Genomic DNA, 22,020 nt, shown 5'->3' on the forward strand with positions numbered 1-22,020 from the left:
ATGAGGTACAGAAAAACTGAGCAATAACTCTGCAAAAATGGCAAGAAAAAGTGGGTGAGCCGCAACCACTGCATTTCATGAAGGACAAGGACATCAGCTATTAAAGAAGCATTTGGATATTTTTCTTAATGGCAAAAGTGGACTCAGGAGCCCTTATGAAGCTTGTTGCTGCAAAGGAGAGGCTAAGCCTACCTATAATTATGCCTGAGAGTCTCCCCCAGAGAACCTCTTTTGTTGCTCTGATGTGGCCTCTCTCTCTCTATGCCCACTCGGCACGTAAACTCACTGTCCTCCCCGCTCCTTACATGGGACATGACTTGCAGGAGTGTAAATCTCCCTGACAATGAAGGACATGACTTCTGGGATGAGCCTGGACCTGGCATCATGGGATTGAGAAAGCCTTCTTGGACCAAAAAGGGGAACAGAAATGATACAAAATAATGACTCAGTGGCTGAGAGATTTGAAAATGGAGTTGAGAGATCATTCTGGAGGGTATTCTTATACACTACACAGATATCCCTTTTTTAGTTTTTAGTGTACTGGAATGGCTAGAAGGAAATACCTGAAACTGTCAAATTGCAACCCAGTAGCCTTGATTCTTAAAGACGATTGTATATAGCTTACACAGTGTGACTGTATAATTGTAAAAACCTTGTGACTTTATCCAGTGTACGGACAGATGAGTAGAAAAAGTGAACAAAAATTATATGAACAATAGGATGGGATGTTTTGGGTGTTCTTCTATACTTGTATTTTTATTCTTATTTTTATTTTGGGGGAATAATGCAAATTTCAAAAATTGATTTTGGTGATGAATGCACAACTATATGAGGGTACTGTGAACAACTGATTGTACACTGTGGATGTCTGTAGGGTATGTGAATATATCTCAATAAAACTGAATGGAAAAAAAAAGCAAAGAGACTTAGCAATAAGCCTTATTTGAACCGATTTAATAATAAAACAGTACAAATTAAAAAAAAAAGAGTGGACTCAGGATATTTTTTCCTCTTTGTGGAAAAACAGTTGAAATGAGATGGCTTACAGACCTGGGACACTGCCTAGTTGGTGTGGAGATCAGTGAACTTGGGATTCGAGAATTTTTTACAGAGCAGAATCTTTCTTACTCAGAAGAACCAACTGCTGAAATTCCTGGAGCCAAAGTATTTAAGAGTTCTTCAGGGAACACGTCATTGTACTGTTGCAGCATTTTTTATCTTTACAGAGTAAATACTGGCAAATTTGACACGATTTGGGATAGAGGAGCCTTAGTCACTGTTAATCCAGGTGATCGAGAATACTATGTTGATATAATGTTGTCCCTAACCAGAAAAGAGTTCCACTACCTCTTATCTGTTGTTTCTTATGATCCAACTAAACGTGCAGGCCCATCATTTTATATTCCAGACACTGAAATTAACAGGTTGTTTGCACAAAATGCAATATTAATTGTCCTGAGAAGGTTGATGCTTTTGAAGAACAACATAAAGTTGGAAAATTGATTATATATTTTTTAAGTTATATCTATTTACAGGCAAATAAAATCTAGCACATCAACAATTGGGCAACTGAAAACTATGCTCAGGCTTCAAAATACAATGAATGACTTAAAAAATGACTTACCAATCACAGCACAGATCTTTGTTCAAAAATGCATATAACTTTTTAGAGAAAAACACATTCTAAAATGTTAAAAGTGACTACCTTTGGAAAGAAGAGTATAATTAGGGGTAAAAGCAGATGACCTGTCTGTTTTACTTCAGATTGTAAACAATTTTTACCATCAGCATGCATTACTTGTATAAATTAATATATAAAAGAGAAATGCAATACGTATAACAAAGAAATTTAAGAGATGTAGAAAAATTGACAGTGAGTATAATAATAAGGTGCAAGGTAGAAAGTAATCTAGGAAGTTATATAAAATAATAATTTTTACTATACACACCCTTTATGCATCCCTTTTCAAATTTTGTCTCCTTATATAATAATTATATATGTAAGAGAATCAAGAAATTTAAAAGTTTAAAGAACTAAATTATATGGAACCAAGTATTTTTCCCAATCATAAAAATTTTACAGATTTTAAAAATTAGATTTTTCCTGAGTCTGGGAGATTTCTGTTTCCTCTAGGTTGATATTGTTTAAATAACAGTCTTAATTAAGTACGGTGAATCCAGATTCATGATTTTTCACTATGAAAGTTGAGATTAAAATCTGTTTTTCATTAACAGTCACATTTTATTGAATCAAACATTCCCCTCTAACTGCGCTATCTAATATCTAAAAGGTTTAGATTGTTCACCTCATGTTAACAGAATGATGTATTTTATTAAAAATAAGTTATTTAAAAAAATACATTTCTAACTGTTTTGCTAAAGTTGTTCATTTTCCCATGCTTTTGGTGTAGGTTTTTTGTTTTTGTTTTTTGCAATTATTTTGTATTCTACAGTTTCCAAATCTGATTGTGCATCAGAATCAAATAAGACATTTTTAAAAATACAGCTTTCCAGGTCTCTGACCAGATCAAGGGAATCAAAATTCTAGAATTGAAGTTGAAGCATGTATATTTTATAAAACACCCTTGGTGATTTTGATGCAGCCAATTAAAAGCAACTGTTCTACTCTGTTGTATAAGGCTTCTTTCACCCAATATAAGAATGTTGTATATGTCAGTAGTTAATTCTTTTTAATACTTAGTAATTTTCAATTATATGAATTGCCACCGATCATATATTCTCCTACTATTGGAAAACTGCACAGTTTCCAATTTGGGGCTATTATGAATAAATATGCTATAAACAGTAAAACAAACAAACAAAAACAGTATGGTACTGACATAAAAATAGACATATTAATAGAATCGAATTGGGAGTTCAGAAAAAGACCCTCAGATCTATGATCAATTGATTTTTTTTTTTCCAATTGATTTTTGACAAGGCTCCCAAGTCCACTCAACTGAGCAGAACAGTCTGGGAGAAGTGGATACCCATATCCACAAGAATGAAAGAGGACCCCTATTTCACATCCTACACAAAAATTAACTCAAAATGGATCAAAGACCTAAATATAAGAGCTGGTACCATAAAACTCCTAGAAGAAAATGGAGGGAAGCATCTTCAAGATCTAGTGATAGGCAGTGGTTTCCTAGACTTTACACCCAAAGTAAAAGTAACAAAAGAAAAAACAGATAAATGTGACCTCCTCAAAACCGAATACTTTTATGCTTCAGAAGACTTTGTCAAAAGGGTGAAAAGGCAGCTGACTCAATTGGAGAAAATATTTGGAAACCACATATCTGATAATGGTTTTATATGCAGAATATATAAAGAAATCCTACAACTCAACAGTAAAAAGACAACCCAATTAAAAAATGGGCAAAAGACATGAAAAGACATTTTTCCCAAGAGGAAATACAAACAGCTAAAAAGCAAATGAAAAGATGCTCAACTTCACTATCTATTAGGGAAATGCAAATCAAAACCACGAGGTATCATTTCACACCCACTAGAATGGCCACTATTAAACAAACAAGCAACTACAAATGTTGGAGAGGATGTGAAAAAATAGGAATACTTATGCACTGCTGGTGGGAATGTAAAACGATGCAACTATTGTGGAAAACAGTTTGGCAGTTCCTCAGAAAGCTAAATATAGAGCTGCCATATGATCTGGCAATCCCGCTACTAGGTACATATCCAGAAGTTATGAAAGCAGGGACGCAAACAGACATTTGCACACCGATGTTCACAGCGGCATTATTGACAATTGCCAAAAGATGGAAGCAACTCAAGTGTTCATCAACCGATGAATGGATAAACAAAATGTGGTATATACATACGATGGAATTTTATTCAGCAGTAAGAAGGAACAAAGTCTTGAAGCATGTGACAACATGCTTGGGGACATTATGTTGAGTGAAATAAGTCAGACACAAAAGGACAAATATTGTTATGATCCCATCAATGTGAACGAATTTTATCTCACAGAGATAAAATATAGAATATAGCTTGCCAGGAGATAGAATGAGGCTAGAGAATGGGGAGCAGTTGCTTAATATGTGCATAATTTTCAATTAGGGTGAATTTAAGTGTTTGAAATTGGACAGAGGTGACGGTAGCACATTATGGTGAGTGTAATTAACAGCATTGAGTTGTGTGTGATTGTGATGGAAGGGGGAAGTTTAGAGTCATGTATGTCACTCTAAGGAAAGCTGGAGGTCAAAACATGGGACGTTATAATACAGTGAACCTTGTGGTGCACAATGATTAATAGTACAAATATTAAAAAGTTCTTTCATGAACTAGAACAAGTGTACATCACTATTTCAAGGAGTTAATAATAGAGTGGTATATGGGGGAAAATGCATCTATTGCAAACTACGGACTACAGTTAACAGTCATGTTTTAATAGTCTTTCATCACCTGTAACAAATGTACCACATCAATGCTAGGGATCATTAATGGGGGGGGATAAGGGGTATGGGATGTTTTGAGGTTTTTTGTTTTAGTTTGGCTTTTTTTTTTTGGCATAATGAAAATGTTCTAAATTTGATTGTGGTGATAAATGCACAACTATGTGATGACATTGTGAGGCACTGATTATATACTTTAGATGGACTATATGGTGTGAATATATCTCAATAAAATTGCATTAAAAAATAAGTGATTTTCTAAATATCACAGTTTATATACAGAAGAGCTAGAATCAGAGAGTAACAGAAACATTTCTAAATGAACTTTCCCTTACATGTGTAGAGTTTCTTATTGCTTATTGGTTCTGACAGGCTAATAAAAGGCAAGGTAAACCAGGGGTGTATACACCCCTAGCAACGTGGAATATGACTCCCAGGGAGGAATCTGGACCTGGCATCGTGGGATGGGAACATCTTCTTGACCAAAAGGGGGATGTGAAATGAAATAAGTTTCAGTGGCTGAGAGATTTCAAAAGGAGCCGAGAAGTCACTCTGGTGGGCACTCTTACACACAACATAGATAACCCTTTTTAGGTTCTAATGAATTGGAATAGCTAGCAGTCAATACCTGAAACTATCAAACTATAACACAGAACCCTTGAATCTTGAAGACGATTGTATAAAAATGTAGCTTATGAGAGGTGACAATGTGATCGGGAAAGCCATGTGGATCACATTCCCCTTTGTCTAGTATATGGATGGATGAGTAGAAAAACAGGGGCAAAAAAAAAAAAAAAAAAGGCACCTAGTGTTCTTTTTCCTTTAATTTTTATTCCTATTACTTTTGTGTGTGTGGTAATGAAAATATTCAAAAATTAATTTTGGTAATGGACGCACAACTATATGGTAGTCCTGTGAACAACTGATTTGTATGGTTTGTATGACTGCGTGGTATGTGAATATATCTCAATAAAATTGAATTATTAAAAAAAAAAGGCAAGGTGAAGCTGCTTCACTCTCTGAGTAACAACAATTTTGATACATCCTATCACAAAATTCTAGATAGTAGATTGAGTTAGTTATTACAGCCATACAGCTTCATTAAAGAGTGGTCAGCCAGCATTTCTTTTTAATTTCTCTATTATTGTCTAGGTCTAGAAAGATTCCTTAAGTCTTTGTTATCACATGATCTCAAAAAAAGGTACATCTGAAAAGAATATTGCAAAAGTGAATTACTGACAATTCACTATAAATACTAAATTGAAATATTTCAACTTCTTTGAATTATGCATTTTAATTATAATTACATGTTTTCAATATACTAATTGTTCTAGTTTGCTAATGCTGCCAGAATGCAAAACACCAGAAAAGGATCGGCTTTCATAAAGGGAGTTTATTTGGTTACAAAGTTACAGTAGTAAGGCCATAAAGTGTTCAAGAGAAGTCATCAGCAATCGGGTACCTTCACTGGAGGATGGCCGATGGTGTCCGGAAAACCTCTGTTAGCTGGGAAGGCACATGGCTGGTGTCTGCTCCAAAGTTCTGGTTTCAAAATGGCTTTCTCCCAGGACATTCCTCTCTAGGCTGCAGTTCCTCAAAATGTCATTCTTAGTTGCTCTTGGGATGTTTGTCCTCTCTTGGCTTCTCTGGAGCAAGAGTCTGCTTTCAACGGCCATCTTCAAACTGTCTCTCATCTGTAGCTCCTATGCTTTCTTCAAAGTGTCCCTCTTGGCTGTAGCAAGCCGCTCCTTCTGTCTGAGCTTATATAGTGCTCCAGTGAACTAATCAAGGCCCACACTGAATGGGTGGGGCCACACCTCCATGGAAATTATCCAGAGTTATCACTCACAATTGGGTGGGGTGCATCTCCATGTTAACAACCTAATCCAAATGTTCCAACTTAATCCCCACTAATATGTCTGCCCCCACAAGACTGCATCAAAGAACATGGCCTTTTCTAGGGGACATAATATATACAAACCAGCACACTAATAATAGCAGATATACACATTTCTATAAGAGACCAGAAATAACAACCCCAAGGGTTGAGAGAACAGGGCCAAAAATATGGGTAGAAAAAGAAAACACAAATGATCTGCATCCAACAAATTCTTATTAAATGTTCTTGGAAGGCTGAATTGAAGAGACTAACATACAGTAATGCTGGACATGCATTTAGAACCTCTGACTCACAAATCGGTAAGTCAGGGGTTAACACCTTGAGACTGCTCCCCAGCCGCTGGCAATATCAATACGCAGAGGCACCACCACTAAGGGACAGACATGAACACTCAGAAACAGATTTAGACACATTCTGTCATAGTGGAATAGCATCCCTCAAGTTTCCTTACCGGTCTTTTTAAAAAAGAAAAAAGAAAGAAAAACATTCTCCAAAATTCTAAGTCCTGGAAAAATGCAACTATTTTAAATATATTTAAAGTCCTTTCTGACATGATTAAAATAAAGTTCTGACAGCCTTTGGTACATATTTTTTGTGACTGTAGTGAAATAATATTTTATAGGTGAGGGGAAAAGGGAAATGTGGTTTCTGAATCACTTCAGATACTAGGAACAGATTTCAAAAAATTCTAGATTGTCTTTTATTCAATAGAGGTCAAGAGATAAAAAGCAAACCATAATTATAGATCTTTGCTAGTTAAGATAAAACCATTCACATTGCCAGAATGATCCAGAAAAATCACTGTTAGTATCAACCCACATTTCAAAGACTGGTGGGCTTTTGCATCAACTTTTGAGAACTAACAAGTTGAAAGTTAAGACCCCCATCTACTGCCATTTGAATACATAGCACAGATAACTCAGACATTCACTCTCTATAAACTCTTTACCTACTGAACATCTGCCACAAGAAGTTATAAAAGTAGACGCAGAAGGAAATTAACATTAGTGATCTGGATCTGGATGAAGGGTACATGGGAGTTCTTTGTATTTCTTTGCAACTTTTCTGTAAATTATTTCAAAATTAAAAATATAAAGAAATTAAAAAAAAAAAAGTAGATACAATCAATGCCCAATAGTTGGTCTTAAGAAGCCAGGAAAGCTACTAAGAAGGCAAAACTGTTCATGTCAAAAGCCAACAGGATTTTCTGACTGGAAATTCCTTCATTAAAATGTTAGCCTCCAGGGCAACTGCAACATTGATGAAGAGACACAGAAAGATTTTTTCAGCATACAGAAGTCTCAATATTTGAAAGATAATACTACTATCAGCACTTTCAAGGAAGAGAAAAATAACTGCTACACTATCCTGGAATGTCATTCACCACTAAGGTACTGGCAGGATTTCTTCTGGGCTGCTTTATTGAGCAATATAGCTAGCCACGTGTTCCTGGAATCTTAGTTCAGAACAGTTTCCCACTGCAAGGCAGTAATAGAGATGACCCTTGCAGGAAATAAAAACTAGAAACAATTTTTTCAATAATTCTATTACTGATGCTACCAAAGCATCTGATACATCAGTAAGTTAACACGATGAATTGAAATATGAATATTTGGCCATAGGTATTACTACCTCTAGTACAAACATTACTACTATGGAAGTAAGCAATAGAGTTTTAGTGTCAGAATTCAAAGTCCTATCTACCACACTCCCCCATAGGTGAAAATATTGCAAACAACTACTTTTCTCAAATAGCTGCATTAAAAAATAAAAGACAAAAAATACACACATGAATGCACTTATAATAAATTTTCTACCTGCTTACTCAAAAAAAAAAAAAAAAAAAAAAAAAATATATATATATATATATATATATATATATATACACACACACACATACACTTCAAATCCAACTTCATCAAAAGTTCAGACACAGTATCTGAAACTACTAAACTAGAAACACAATCATGACACCTCAAATAATGGCCTGGACTTTGATTAAATGAGGCCAAAGATAATGAAAGTCATGATTGCAGACAACTCCTGAATTCCACCTGTGATATAATGCTGTTAACTCTTCTCTCCCAAACCACAACACATTGCTAAGTGGTGAGCTACTGGAGGGCATGTGTGCCAGTTTGAATGTATTATGTCCCCCAAACGCCATTATCTTTGATGTAATCTTGTGTGGGTGGACCTATCAGTGTTAATTAGATTGTAATTCTTTGAGTGTTTCCATGGAGATGCGCCCCACCCAAATGTAGGTAATAACTGATGAGATATTTCCATGGAGGTGTGGCCCCACCAATTCAGAGTGGGCCTTGATCAGTGGAGGCATACAAATGAGCTGACAAACAGAAGGAACTCAGCTGTGAGTGACAGTTTGAAGAGGAGCTACAGCCAAGAGGAAGCTCGTCTTTGAAGAAAAAAAGCACAGGAGCTGCAGATGAGAGACATTTTGAAGACGGCTGTTGAAAGCAGACTTTTGCTCCGGAGAAGCTGAGAGAGGACAAATACCCCAAGTGCAACTAAGAGTGACATTTTTGAGGAATTGCAGCCTAGAGAGGAACATCCTGGGAGAAAGCCATTTTGAAAACAGAACTTTGGAGCAGATGCCAGTCACATGCCTTCCCAGCTAACAGAGGTTTTCCGGACACCACTGGCCATCCTCTAGTGAAGGTACCTGATTGTTGATGTCTTACTTCGGACACTTCATGGCCTTAAGACTGTAACTGTGTAACCAAATAAATGCCCTTTTATAAAAGCCAATCCATTTCTGGTGTTTTGCATTCCAGCAGCATTAGGAAACTAGAACAGCATGGTATTCCTACATTCTTCTGACAAACAAGTTATTAATAATTGGGTCATTTTGGTCTGTACATTCTTAGCCAGGTCAAGAAACAATGTAAGCTTTTCCATTAACTTCCATATCTTCTCAGCTGAAAACAGCTTTATATCAGGCTTCTCTACCAGGTTCACAGATGTGAACTATGAGCCACACCTTTTCCAAATCATCCACAAGATCCTGGAATTTTGGCAATCAAAACTGAATTATGAACAATAAAAAGACAAAGCACCCAATTAAATAATGGGCAAAGGACACAAATAGACTTTTCTCCAAAGAGGAAACAGAGATGGCTCAGAGGCACACGAAAGTACGCTCAGCTCCACTAGCTATTAGGGAAATGCAAATCAAAACCACAATGAGATATCATTTCACACCTACTAGAATGGCCACTATTAAACACCAGGCAACTACAAGCATTGGAGAGGATGTGGAGAAACTGGGACACTTATTCACTGCTGGAGGGAATGTAAAATGGTACAGCCGCTGGAGGATGGTTTGGCAGTTCCTCAGGAAACTAAGTATAGAGTTGCCTCGCGACCCAGTAATCCCACTACTCAGGATATACCCAGAAGATATAAAAGCAGGAACTCAAGCAAACATTTGCACACCAATGTTCATAGCAGCATTATTCACAATTGTCAAAAGACGGAAACAACCCAAGTGTCCATCAACCAATGAATGGATAAACAAAATGTGGTATATACACACGATGGAATATTATTCAACAGTAAGAAGGAATGAAGTCCTGAATCATGCGATACATGGATGAACCTTAAGGACATTACATTGAGTGAAATAAGACACAAAAGAACAGATATTTTATGATGTCACTGATAGGAACTATTTATAATATGTAAACTCACAGACTTAGAATATAGGCTACTAGGATATAGAATGAGCCTAAGAATGGGGAGTGGTTGCTTAATACGTACAGAATGTTTAACTAGGGAGGGTGAACTTAAACTTTTGGAAATGGACAGAGGTGATGATAGCACATTATTGTGAGAACAAATAATGCTGAATGGTGTGTGAACATGGTGGAAAGGGGAGGTTTAGAGTCATTATGTCACTAGTAGGAAAATTGGAGGTTAAAAAATGGGAATGTATAATAATGCAGTGAATCTGGTGGTAGACAATGTCCGTGACTAACTAAACAAATATAAAAAAGTTCTTTCATGAACTAAAGCAGATGTACAACAATATTATAAGGAGTTGGGTATACAGGGAAAAAAATGTACCTATTGCAAACTATGGCCTATAGTTAATAGTAATATTTTAATACTCTTTCATCAACAGTAACAAATGTACCACACCAACACTATGGGTCTATAATATAGGGGGATAAGGAGTAAGGAAGGATTAGGGTTTTCTTTTTTCTTTTTATTCCTTTTCTGGAGTAATGAAAGTGTTCTAAATTTTATCATGGGGCTACATGCACAACTATGTGATGATACTGTAAGCCAGTGACTGTATTCTTTGGATGGTTTCTAAGCTGTGTGAATATATCTCAGTAAAACTGCATTAAAAAAATTATGACTATTAAAATTCACATTATATGGCACTTAACACATGCACAAAATTGGCGATGATAAACTTCCTTGTCTAGTGCTCCCATACACTTAGTTATGTATCTGTATTTCAGCATTCATAAAACTGTTTAATAGATGATCTCTCTCGTAAGACTAAACTTAACAACCAGAAATCCATCTTATTCATCTGTGTTATCTTCATTGCCTAGAAGTGCCCTGGAACGGAGTTCATGGAACACTAGGTAAAAACAACAGAATACTGTATTACTGTTCTGTGACTTAGACAAACAAGAAATCTGGTAAATAAAAGGTAAACTTTAAGAACACACAAAAATACAGAATCAAGCAAACATACCTTATGCAGTAGACACAGTATCAGGAAAAAAGCACTGCTGGGGGAGGGGGGCTGGGATGTCTTTGGAATTTAGATAAAATCTAATCTAGAGTTTGGCAATAAAGAAATGCCGTAACCTTGAGCAAATCAATTTACCTCCCTGGATCTCAATTTCCTCATTTGTAAAATAAAAAGGTAAGACTAGATGCTAAGCTCTAAATTTCCTCATATGCTATGAGGATGGTTTTACAACTGCAGGAACACTTATTCCTGAAAAATGGCACTAACAGAACAGATGTAACTGGTATACCATGTTAGATAACAGGACTTTTGAGCAAAGGGTATCGTTCGGGTGGAATGCAGAACTCCATAAATAGTAATAGGTCACACAAACAGCAGCCACAGCCAACCAAGAATTATATGCGCACATATTTAATGCAGAAATTACTGATACATTCATTCACGTATTAAATCCAAAAAAGACTCAAGTTTTGCCAAAGGCAAAGGTTAGGAGATTTAAAGAGAAAGAAACACAAAGGCAAAATTCTGTTTGCTATTCCCTAATAGAAATTACGATATAGATGGTATTCTAGTGTGCACCCACAAACACACACATACACAAGCAAAACAAAAAGGCATCTTTATGCTTTATGTAATAGGAAGGCTCTTTAAAATGAATCACATAATTATTCAGGCTAGATTAGACCAATATTTCACAATATTTTAGCAAAACTTGAGTTTCAACAATCTGTACATCTGGGATATATTCTCTCTATGCCCCACAAGCAGTCTTGCTGGGACATTAAAATCCAAACATATAAGGGATCAAAGAGATTCCTAAACTTGAAAACCAAAACAATTTACAGGCCTATGGTCCAACTTCACAGCCAAAATAAACCTTTTCCTTAAAAAAAAGAACCTTCCATCTCAGATACCAAGTAGGAGCAGTAATCAATTTTGGGCTTAATGACAATAATGTCCATAATCAATATATTGAAATGTTCAAGGTATTTTAAAAAGCAAGCGAAGTCCCACAAAACAATTATTAAAAACAAAAACGGATCCAAATGTACAGAAAGAAAACACATTCTACAAAGGGCATTTCTACAAAGGCAGTTAAGACAGAGCACCTCAAATGGATAATCTCACACGCAGGATTATTTCACAATAGAAAAGAGAAATAATTTTTCAGTGGTCATAAGCACAAATGAACCAAAATCATTAAGGATGGAAACCAAACCAAACAAAACAGTTATTACAGACTATTAATAGCATTCCTGACCTAACTACTGATCCCTCAATCTTTCTTCCATTAAAATTTTTCAAAAGGAAAGGAAAGTGGTAAAAATCAATTTGAGAGTTTCAAATTCTAAGTACCATTTCTATTGCTTGCTGATTACATAACTATTCAAAGTCTATTGCTCCTGACAGTGGTAGGACATAACTGACTATAAATGTAAACCAAGTGGAAGAAAGCCCAAAAGCTAATTAAATTCAGTTATGGGGCATTCAAAAGCTACTATTTATGTGTAGAATACAAATTATTTAATTATAAATTATGAACTCCTGAAATTTTTCAACTTTATCACTAGGAATTATATCCAAAATTCTCTTTAATATCAACTGTTCAAAATAACAATTCTAGCTCTTCCCCAAAATCAAGATCAGGCAGTCACAATTCTTTACTAGTTCCATTACTCCATGACAGGACAATACTATGTTCCTCTTCCTCACGGCCCACCACGCCCTTTCACAAGCACAGACTTCCAGCAACCCTACATGTCAAGACAAGAGTCATCATCTTTATTTCATAGATAAGTATACACACTTAGGGAAGCTAGGTGACTGGTGCAAAGCTAACTGCTAAACGGAGTTGAACCAACACTAGAACCCAGATGTCATGACTCCATGTCCAATTTGCATCCTACATTGTAACACAAATGAATATAATTATAAAAATTACTGAACTTAAAAACTATACTTTTCCTGCTTAATCAAACCCCTTCATAAATATGATAGAAATTAAAATTAAGATTCTAAAAGCAAATGCACATTCAGTAGAGCGATCTAAACAACCTCCTTTGTAGATCAACATATATTTAAAAATAAATAACATATAAAATGTTCAAGTGTAGATCAAGTACCAGAGCAAAAACACCTTAAAGTGGGGAAAAAAAACAAAAAACTATTGTATCCACCCTACCACACCACACACAACCAACTCTCTATAAAGCATACTAGTAGAGAAGAGGTGAGGTTAGCTACAGATTATACTGTATTTGACTTAGAAAAAATAAAGATGTCCAAAAATCTTCACTTTTCCTAACCTTAACTCCCTTCTGACTTTGCTGTATGCTACTTTAGAGGTCTCTCCATCATGGAGTTCGCACACAGTCTATTAAAATATGGGAAAAAATTTTCAGAATGCTGTTTCCATTTTAAGCTGAATATAAGAAATTCATTTTACTAATATGTACTATGTGGACTGACACTGTCACCCTCACATAAACTCACACATACACATATATTCGTAGAAAGGATTCCTGTTCAAGGAATTTGAAGACCACTGCTACAAGCAACAAAGAAGGTAGAGTCGAGCCCTAGGAGACGGGATGACTCTAGACTACATCAAACAAAGAGAGAACATATTTAATGTAATCCATATCCTAAACAGTGCATAATAAAGAAGGATTTTAACTGCATTTGCATAACCCATGCTAATATAAGCAAAACTTACCTCATCCTGGACTCCACTGGTAGTAGTCAACTTGCTCCCATCAGTAATTGTAATAATTATTGCTGGCTCCAAGAAAAAAGGGTTTCTTCCCTAAAGTCAAAAGCACATTGATCAAATTAAGGTTAGACTTTGGCTATACAATTTTTTTAAGTTAAAAAGTCAAATACATTTTGTATGTAGTATATACCTATTTATACATTAAAAAAAAAAAAGGTTTAGAGGGATAAACAAACTAAATAGTGGTTAACCCTGAGGAAGTGGGATTTGGTGGAGAAAAATGTGGATTTTTCATTTACTTTAAGCACATTTGTATTGTTTTTATTTTACCAAGAACATTTATATTTTTGTAATTAAAATATTTAATTTCTTAAAAGGGATCTAGGAGTTCAATTCTAGTAATTTGACATTTTTAAGATATTACAAAATACAGTAATAGAAAGTCAGTCTTTTCCGAGAAACTGTCTTAAAAAGGAAGGAAAGATAGCAGGTGAAAATTGCCATAACCTAACCTATGTCAAAACTGAAGTGTCTAAACAAGTGACTAGGTATACTAGGTATACCGGAGGGCTGTAAGAGCTGGTTCTATGGAAAATACTAGGGCTATTCTGAACTTAGCAAAACGAAGAATTAAATTAAGAATGCTGGCAGAGTACAAGTAACAGTAGCAGAAGCAACGGGACACAGTGGCACCAGGCTCTCAAATGCTCTCTATATAAATCATTTGTATCCAAATCTCTGGCCAAGCCACTCAAATATTATGATCAGTTCTAGGTGACACATTCTATGAGGGACTGAGATACACATAAGCTTGCATGTTACACATAAAAGGCTTTCATTTGAGATACTAAGCACATTATGGGCAGCTCCTTAATACAGACTACAGTCTTGTTGTAATATGAGGACCTAATGGCTAACAAAGCAGGACCAAAGGGTGTAAGTTGCAAGAGCACAAACCTTCCGTTTAAAGGTTAATTAGTAAGGGTGTTCAAGAAAGGACTGAATGAACTTTTGCTGGATGTGATGCAGAAGAACGTGTAACAAACTTTGATGTGCAACGAATCACTTGGAGATCTTGATAAAACGCAGTTCTGATTCAGTTAGACTAGGATGGAGCCTGAGATTCTGCATTTCTAATAAAATTGCAGGCTTATGTAGAAGGGTTACAAGCACATAGAATATTCTATGGTCCTATAACCCTTTCTTTACATGTACATAACTCAATTCCCAGCACATTATAGTATGTATTCAATATTTGTTGAATGAATTTACAAACACTTCTCATATATAGCAATTACATGATTATAACCTCATCATCATAAAATGGGGAGTGGGGGGACCTGGTAGATTAAGCGTCCTGATGGAGTCACAATTTTTAAGTGGCACATGCATTTTTCAAACTGGTGCCCAAGAAACAATGGGTCTAGGAGGAAGCGTCCTCTGGTCAAACAAAATTAAAATATACTGGATGTAATATCTCACCCTCGAGAAGATTTCAATTGCAGAATGCCATTTAAATGTCACACGAGTCTTGCAGGAAGAAAACAGGAATTAATTTACCTTCTCTTCCTCCTTGACAGCATATGTGTTAAATGGAATATATTTTGGGAAACGATATTACGACTCTAATAATGCACGTCTCCTCGTGTACCTAGAAACAGGCAATGATCACTCTGCCTATGGGCTCTGTTTCCCTCAAGTGAAATCCTTTGCCTTTTTCCTGCCACAATCTATCCAATTCCTATTCATTCTCTAAAGCCCAGTTTATGTCTTCCATGAACCCTTCCCTGATTACAACAGCCTTCAATACAACTCCGTCCCTCACCCCTCTCCAAATACTAACAGTGGTCATTTTCAGTTTTTAATTAAAGCAAAAGATAAGATAAATGTTTCTTCAAATAAAATTGTATTTGGAGTGGGGGTGTCATGGTGTACATTTTGATTATACTTTCCCTATAGCATTTACCTTTCCTCTCTCTCTCACACAGATTTATATATGTATAGATCATCTTGTATTACCTGTACCTGTCTCATGTGATTGAACATACAGAAGGCAGGGATCATGTCATACTTCTTCCCCAGCACCAAGAAAGAACTAAGCAAGTTTAGAATTTACTCAAACTTCAACAAGCCTCAGGAAGCATACACATGTTACCTTTACCTCGATATAAATCAGTGCTCCCCAAACTCAACACATAATTCATAAATCTACTGGGCTATAAGGGTACAAAAGGGAAGCACTATCTCCCCGCGTGGTTGTCCAGTCACCAATGTCACCTCATTCATATTAGTCTTCAGACACAAACTGAGTGGTTACAGTACATGTGACACTGTGATGGGGGCATGATACATAACCTCTATCCTCATACAAAATAAATTTATATACATATAACTCTCCTCAGTGTCTTGGCCTCTGCCAATAGCATTTTAGCTCAAAAACTGACAAAAGGAGATAAAGAAAACCAAGGATGTCTCATCATCTTCAAAACCATGCATTTGGCTTTCACCCTTAAGCAGAAACTACTTTCTCTCACTTGCTGCCTTTCAAAAACAAATCAGCAAAATTCTTAAGGTCACCACAGCATGGCTCAAATACTTGTAAGTACAATCTTCTGTATCACCTCTACATTTTATCAGGAGACAAAGTCAGATTTCCCAATCAAAAGTCTAACACACAGTCAATCTTATTCCTGGGTAAGCAAATCGAGAAATACCCTTCAGAAGCCAGAGAATTAATCATACTAATAATTTAACAACAACAATCGATTGTGTAATAAGACCCTATGGCTGATGATATCTACCCAAAAATTAAAACATACCTTTTTAAGGTAAACTCAAGTTAAGATGAATTAAAACTTTGCAGAGTCTTTGAGTTATTAAACTTATTTATGTTAAATTCAAACAAACACAAGAATCAAAATAATTTTTTCAAGGTAACAAAACAAAGTTTTTAGCTGAAAAGTTAGAATCTTAACATATATATAACACTCCAGAAGCTATGCCTGAAATTATAATAATCAGTCTTTTAAACAGCAATAAAACATATATATCATCATATTTGACCCTAAAAACTGGGGGAGGGAATGATATAACCCAAGGTCACCCAGTTGTTAAGTGGCCATAATCTTATTAAGATCTTCCTACGGTAAACTGCACAGCCCTTCTCCAGCATCTGGAGTTCCTTACTGATAGCAGCTGAATTCTCTTGGATACAATTCTGCACCAATGCAGATTGTGCCCTAAGCACTCAACAATGGTGTTACAATCAGGTTTGTTGAGTTTTGTGTTCTTTAAATATATTCTATTGCAGTGAAATTAACTATAGTAGGACTATACCTTTACTTCCTTTCCTGTTGCTAATTCCTTACCCGCCAGCTTTTCTCATTTAAATCAATATACCTTCCCTCAATGCAAACACGCTGAAACAAAACAGTCTACAACAGTGTTGACCACTGAAAAAGAATACATAAACTTCAACCAATTTTCAGAAAGCACGTATGCAAACATAAAATAAAATAATATTAAATTTTTTAGTAGCTTTAAATTTTGGAAATTCAGATAAAGAGCACAGGAAGAAAAAAGTTGAAAAAAAAAAATCCTCATCACACCAACTTAATTATACCCTATTGTGCCTAAAATCCCTTGCTCTCTAAGAAGAAACACAGTTTAGTCAAGAATCACACTAAGAAAAGCAATGATTTTAGATAATATAAAAATTAGAATAACAATTAAATGAATATAATTTATACAGAAAAGACAGTGGTTTTCTAATTTCTTCTGAAGGAAAGTCCTTCCTCCATATATAAATATTTCAGATTAACAAATTTATATAAGCAAAAATTTCTAAATCACCAGTAGAAAGGCTTAGGCAGAGAACATTTTGCTTCAGGTTTCCTTATGCACAATTCTGCACTGTCTTTCCTCTGCCTTTTATAGCTCACTTACTCTTGATGAGAGTATAACTAGCACCTTCATCACATTGTCTTTTACCAGCAAAGTAAAATGGTCTGCCAATATCACAAGATTATTTTTTGTGTTTATAAAAGGTTAATTTAACATTTCAAAAATCTAAATTAATGATTCACTGTAATACAATGTTATTAATGAAAATACCATACTATCTGATGCCAAGCCTCTGCAGTTTAATTTAATAACTCTCAAATCCTTATATTTAAAATCAATTATTTTAATTTGCTCTTAATAACTACAGTTCATGAAGTCACTAAATTTGGGGACAGTCCATATTAGAATTTCCTTCAAAATTTGCCTTGGTCACAAAGTTACAGTATTTGTCATAATTATAAACACCCCCAAGCCCCCCCCAAAAAAGCAAAAACAAAAACAAAACCCTCTGCTGTGACAAATACAGCCAGTAGAGGGACTACAAGTTAACTTCTGCCATTAGCAGAATAAACCCGTTTTACTCAGACCAGTGGTTCTTGGCCCAAAGAAATATAGCATATCACTAGAAAGTATTATGCCAAGTATAACGTTTCACCTCTAGAGCTAAAACATGTAATATTCTACTTACTAATGGGGATCTTTTTGTCATTTATTAAGTCTCAAGAGTTTTGTCATAAGGCAAATAATATAAACAAAAATTTTCACTTCACTTAAGGTTTCCTATTATAGACCTGTCAATAGAGTATTATAATGGCGTTACATAACGAATACATAAAATCTCAATAACAAGAAATTCAAGTAATTAATTAGATCTTATCCACTGTAAGATAACTTATTTTTTAAAAAAAAATGCTTTTGAAAATGTTAAAAACGAGTTATTTTGCAAAGAAGAGTTTGAAAATGTAAAAATATGGATTTCCCCCAAACACTAACTGGGTTCTCACAATCAGAATTATTTTAGTTTTACCCAAGAAATCAAAGACATGATGGAGAGAGCAGGGATTTAATGGGCCCTTCAACAGGTCACGGCTATTACCTTCTGAAGTGAAAGCAAGACGGCCCTGAGCATTCCCTAAGGTTTCCAGCGGCCACCTTCCCCACGGGACCAAAGCGCCCAAGCTCTTCCAGCTCTACCCTGTCCACCTTGCAGGCCCGCCCTTGGGACAATCCATAGGAGAGCAAGCCGGGGGACAGTGCTAGGGTTTTCGGCCCGCTGCTTCCCCTGTGATGGCATCTTCAGTTCGCCCACACCTATTACGGCCTGGCTGTCTGGCTCCACTTCAGGAAATGAAGGAATGTTCAAAGCTATGGCCAATACAAATCAACAAATGTACAATGTATATGCCTAAACCAAAGCATATCACCAAGCAAGAAAAGTCAAGAATTTGTGCTTTTTGTCACATTAAAACTCCCTTTTCAAGTCAGTAACAGCAACAACAAACAAAAATGTTAAAAGAGGAAAAGGGTTGCCTTGACAGACAACTACTGTATCACTAAAGGGTCTTACGCATATACTGGACTATTGTTAAAAATTTTGTAATTAAGTTACTTGACCAAACGAACTTTAGGTTCATTTATCTACATCATTGTAGAATCGACGTAGGTAGTAAAAATATGAAAAAAAAATGAAGTCTGCATTATCTAGCCTGTTTTCTGCTACCCCTATGGATAAGAAAGAGGTGACAATATGTTCCTGCGAAACATTAGAAATCGTCTCATATTCATTTAGAAACCTTTTCTGACACTTGCTATGAAATCTGTCAAAATTCAGATTCTATAAAGCAAGTGTTAACCTTAATTTTAAAAGAAAAGCATCTTAAGCTGCAACTCACATCCAAAGACTTTTTAATCATAATACAACAAACACTGTTGTAATTATCTAGATCTGAGGAAACAAGCTTCTTTTAATACAAATTTTGCAAAGCAAAACATTCTTCACACCAGTAATGCTCAAACCTCAGATATTTGCATACCACAACCACAACTTGTGCCATGTCTGCCAATTGCCTGTACTAATATTCATATACTTAATGTTTTTCTTTAAATTGGTTCTAATTTTTTTATTTTGGTTTCAAATTTTACCAATAAGAGCTATGAAATCATAGTTTTAATGTGCTAATTATATATTTCTATTGAGTAACTGATTGTCACTATTAATGTTCAGACTTCTTTAAAAAAAAAAGTGTGGGGTGGTTCCATTACTTTACAAGAATGAATACACAAGTTAATTACACATTCCAAACAAAATACAGTAATTATTTAAATTGATAGAGGCCTAAAGGGTTACATTTAAATCAATATTCCAAGGCCGGAAATTTTGTTTGCTTTAAAATTCAGCAAGTTTAATGCTTTTATAATTAAGATCTCAGGTAGTGTAGCATAAATAAGTCTTCTGAAGTCAGAACTCTAAATATTCATCTTAAGAAACTAGCATTTTAAAAATAATACTTTTGACTATATATAAAAGATCTCTGAAGATATATTAGAAACTGATTAACCATGGTTGCCTCTGAAGAAAAGAAGTGGGCAATGGTGTAACTTTTTACAATGCCTCAACTTTTTTTAACAAATAATTAAAAACACCACATATTACCTAGTCAAAACAAATACTCTTTAAAACTCATATGTGCTTAGTATCCCAAAATAAAGCACCTTTTGAAAAATCTGCTAGTGTATAAAAACCTAGCATCTTAGAATACATTGTCTATAACTACAGAACATGTTAAAATTCCACATTAATGGAAATACATTTTCAGTTTTAAGTAGTTCCATTGTATAATGTGTACCAACAGTTTCCTTTATTCAATTATGGAATTATTTATGAAGAAAATATAACAACATTAAAAACACATGGTGTAATAAGGCTTGAGTAAAAAGTAAGGGGGAACCCCATATACTTATTTTAATATAATGACTAAGGGGCAACATCCTGTAATTTGATTTAAATACTATACCAAACAGAAATGATGTAATAAATAGTAACAAATATTCACCAAAAGAACAGAAAAATTAAAGCTTGACTTTGTGAAAAAATTTAACCTGAAGTAAACTCAACTGATAGAGCTAAGTATTACTGCACTGAAGGACAGCAATATAAATTCAGTATCTGTAACATTATTTAACAATTTGACAGAACTGAAGTCTAAAGTTTGAACAAGATCACTCAAATAAAACAACTGGTTTTGACAATACCTAAAAGGAAGTAGCAGACAAACAACATTAATGCTAGCATAGAAATAATGGAAGCATCAGAAATATAAACATAAACAAACTTAAGAAATACTAGTTATCTGGATAATACATCCATTGTATTAATGGATTAGGTAACAGTAAATTGGGAAAAAAAATTTCCAACAAAGCATGTAACAATAAACATGTTAGAAACATGGCAGAAAAAGTAAAATAAAATAAAATAAATAAAAAGCCAAGGTGTGAACATATTTTCATAGATAAATCATCCAGATCTGTCTATCAAAATCAATGATCTCTTTGGGTTATTGATTGCCACCAAATCTATAGTTATAGCCTCTGCAAAAATCTGGTTAAATCACATCTTGAACTCAGCAGCGAACACAATTTTAAACACTATGATAAGGAGCCCTTAAAAGCAGAATAAACAAAGTGGACCAAGAACCATACTGATTATTTCCTTCTAAACATATCTATACTATGAATCCATTCTAGAAAGAATCAACTCACATACACAACAGTTGTCCTACAAAAAGATGGTATTCTGACATTTCACACAAATATCTTAAAGACCACAATTAAAAATATAGAACCGCCTAATAAGCAATGCATATAAGGAAAGTCAGCAATAAAGCATTAAATTGAAAACAGAAAAAAATTTCATGATAAGCACATGGAAAAATTCTAGTCTTGTTTCCCATTTGCTCAGCTGAAAGCCAAACTGAAAATAATTTAATTGGATAAGACATGTCAGATCAGTTTTAAGGGCTCTGGAAAAAATAAGGATTTTTAATTTTTAGTTGGGTGGTAACCCGATTTCATTAAGATTTTTTAGAAGGAAATAGCTAAGTTTCTCCAAATCCATTACACAGGTATATATACTTGAGTAAAAAGATTCTAGAAATCCATTCCTGCTAGATTTTGATTCAAACATTCATTGATGTTTGTGCTAAATACCATCCCATTACTGTCTGTGGATTTTAAATTTTCAACATAGATGACTTTCAGGGGAACAAAAACCTACATATTTTGAGCTATCCTTCAAATAAATTTCAACTTTCCTAATTTATACATACAAATCCACCAATGGTTTTGCCTTAAAAATGCATCTTGTCAAAAAGTAGATATCACCTATGGATGGTTGCACCAAACTGCTACATGTTTTAGA

At 34.9% G+C, this 22,020-nt stretch overlaps 1 protein-coding gene across 1 annotated transcript in view; it reads right to left on the minus strand.

Annotated features, from left to right (window-relative positions):
* The window catches only part of INTS6 (integrator complex subunit 6), a 97,983-nt gene that overhangs the window by 65,949 nt on the left and 10,014 nt on the right, over window positions 1-22,020 (minus strand). The window contains exon 4 of the mRNA XM_037799678.1: window positions 13,764-13,853. Coding sequence (XP_037655606.1) covers window positions 13,764-13,853 — 90 coding nt within the window. The remainder of the gene's footprint in view (window positions 1-13,763; window positions 13,854-22,020) is intronic.

This window comes from Choloepus didactylus, chromosome 12 (assembly GCF_015220235.1).
Source record: "Choloepus didactylus isolate mChoDid1 chromosome 12, mChoDid1.pri, whole genome shotgun sequence".
NCBI classification, from domain to species: Eukaryota; Metazoa; Chordata; class Mammalia; order Pilosa; family Megalonychidae; genus Choloepus; species Choloepus didactylus.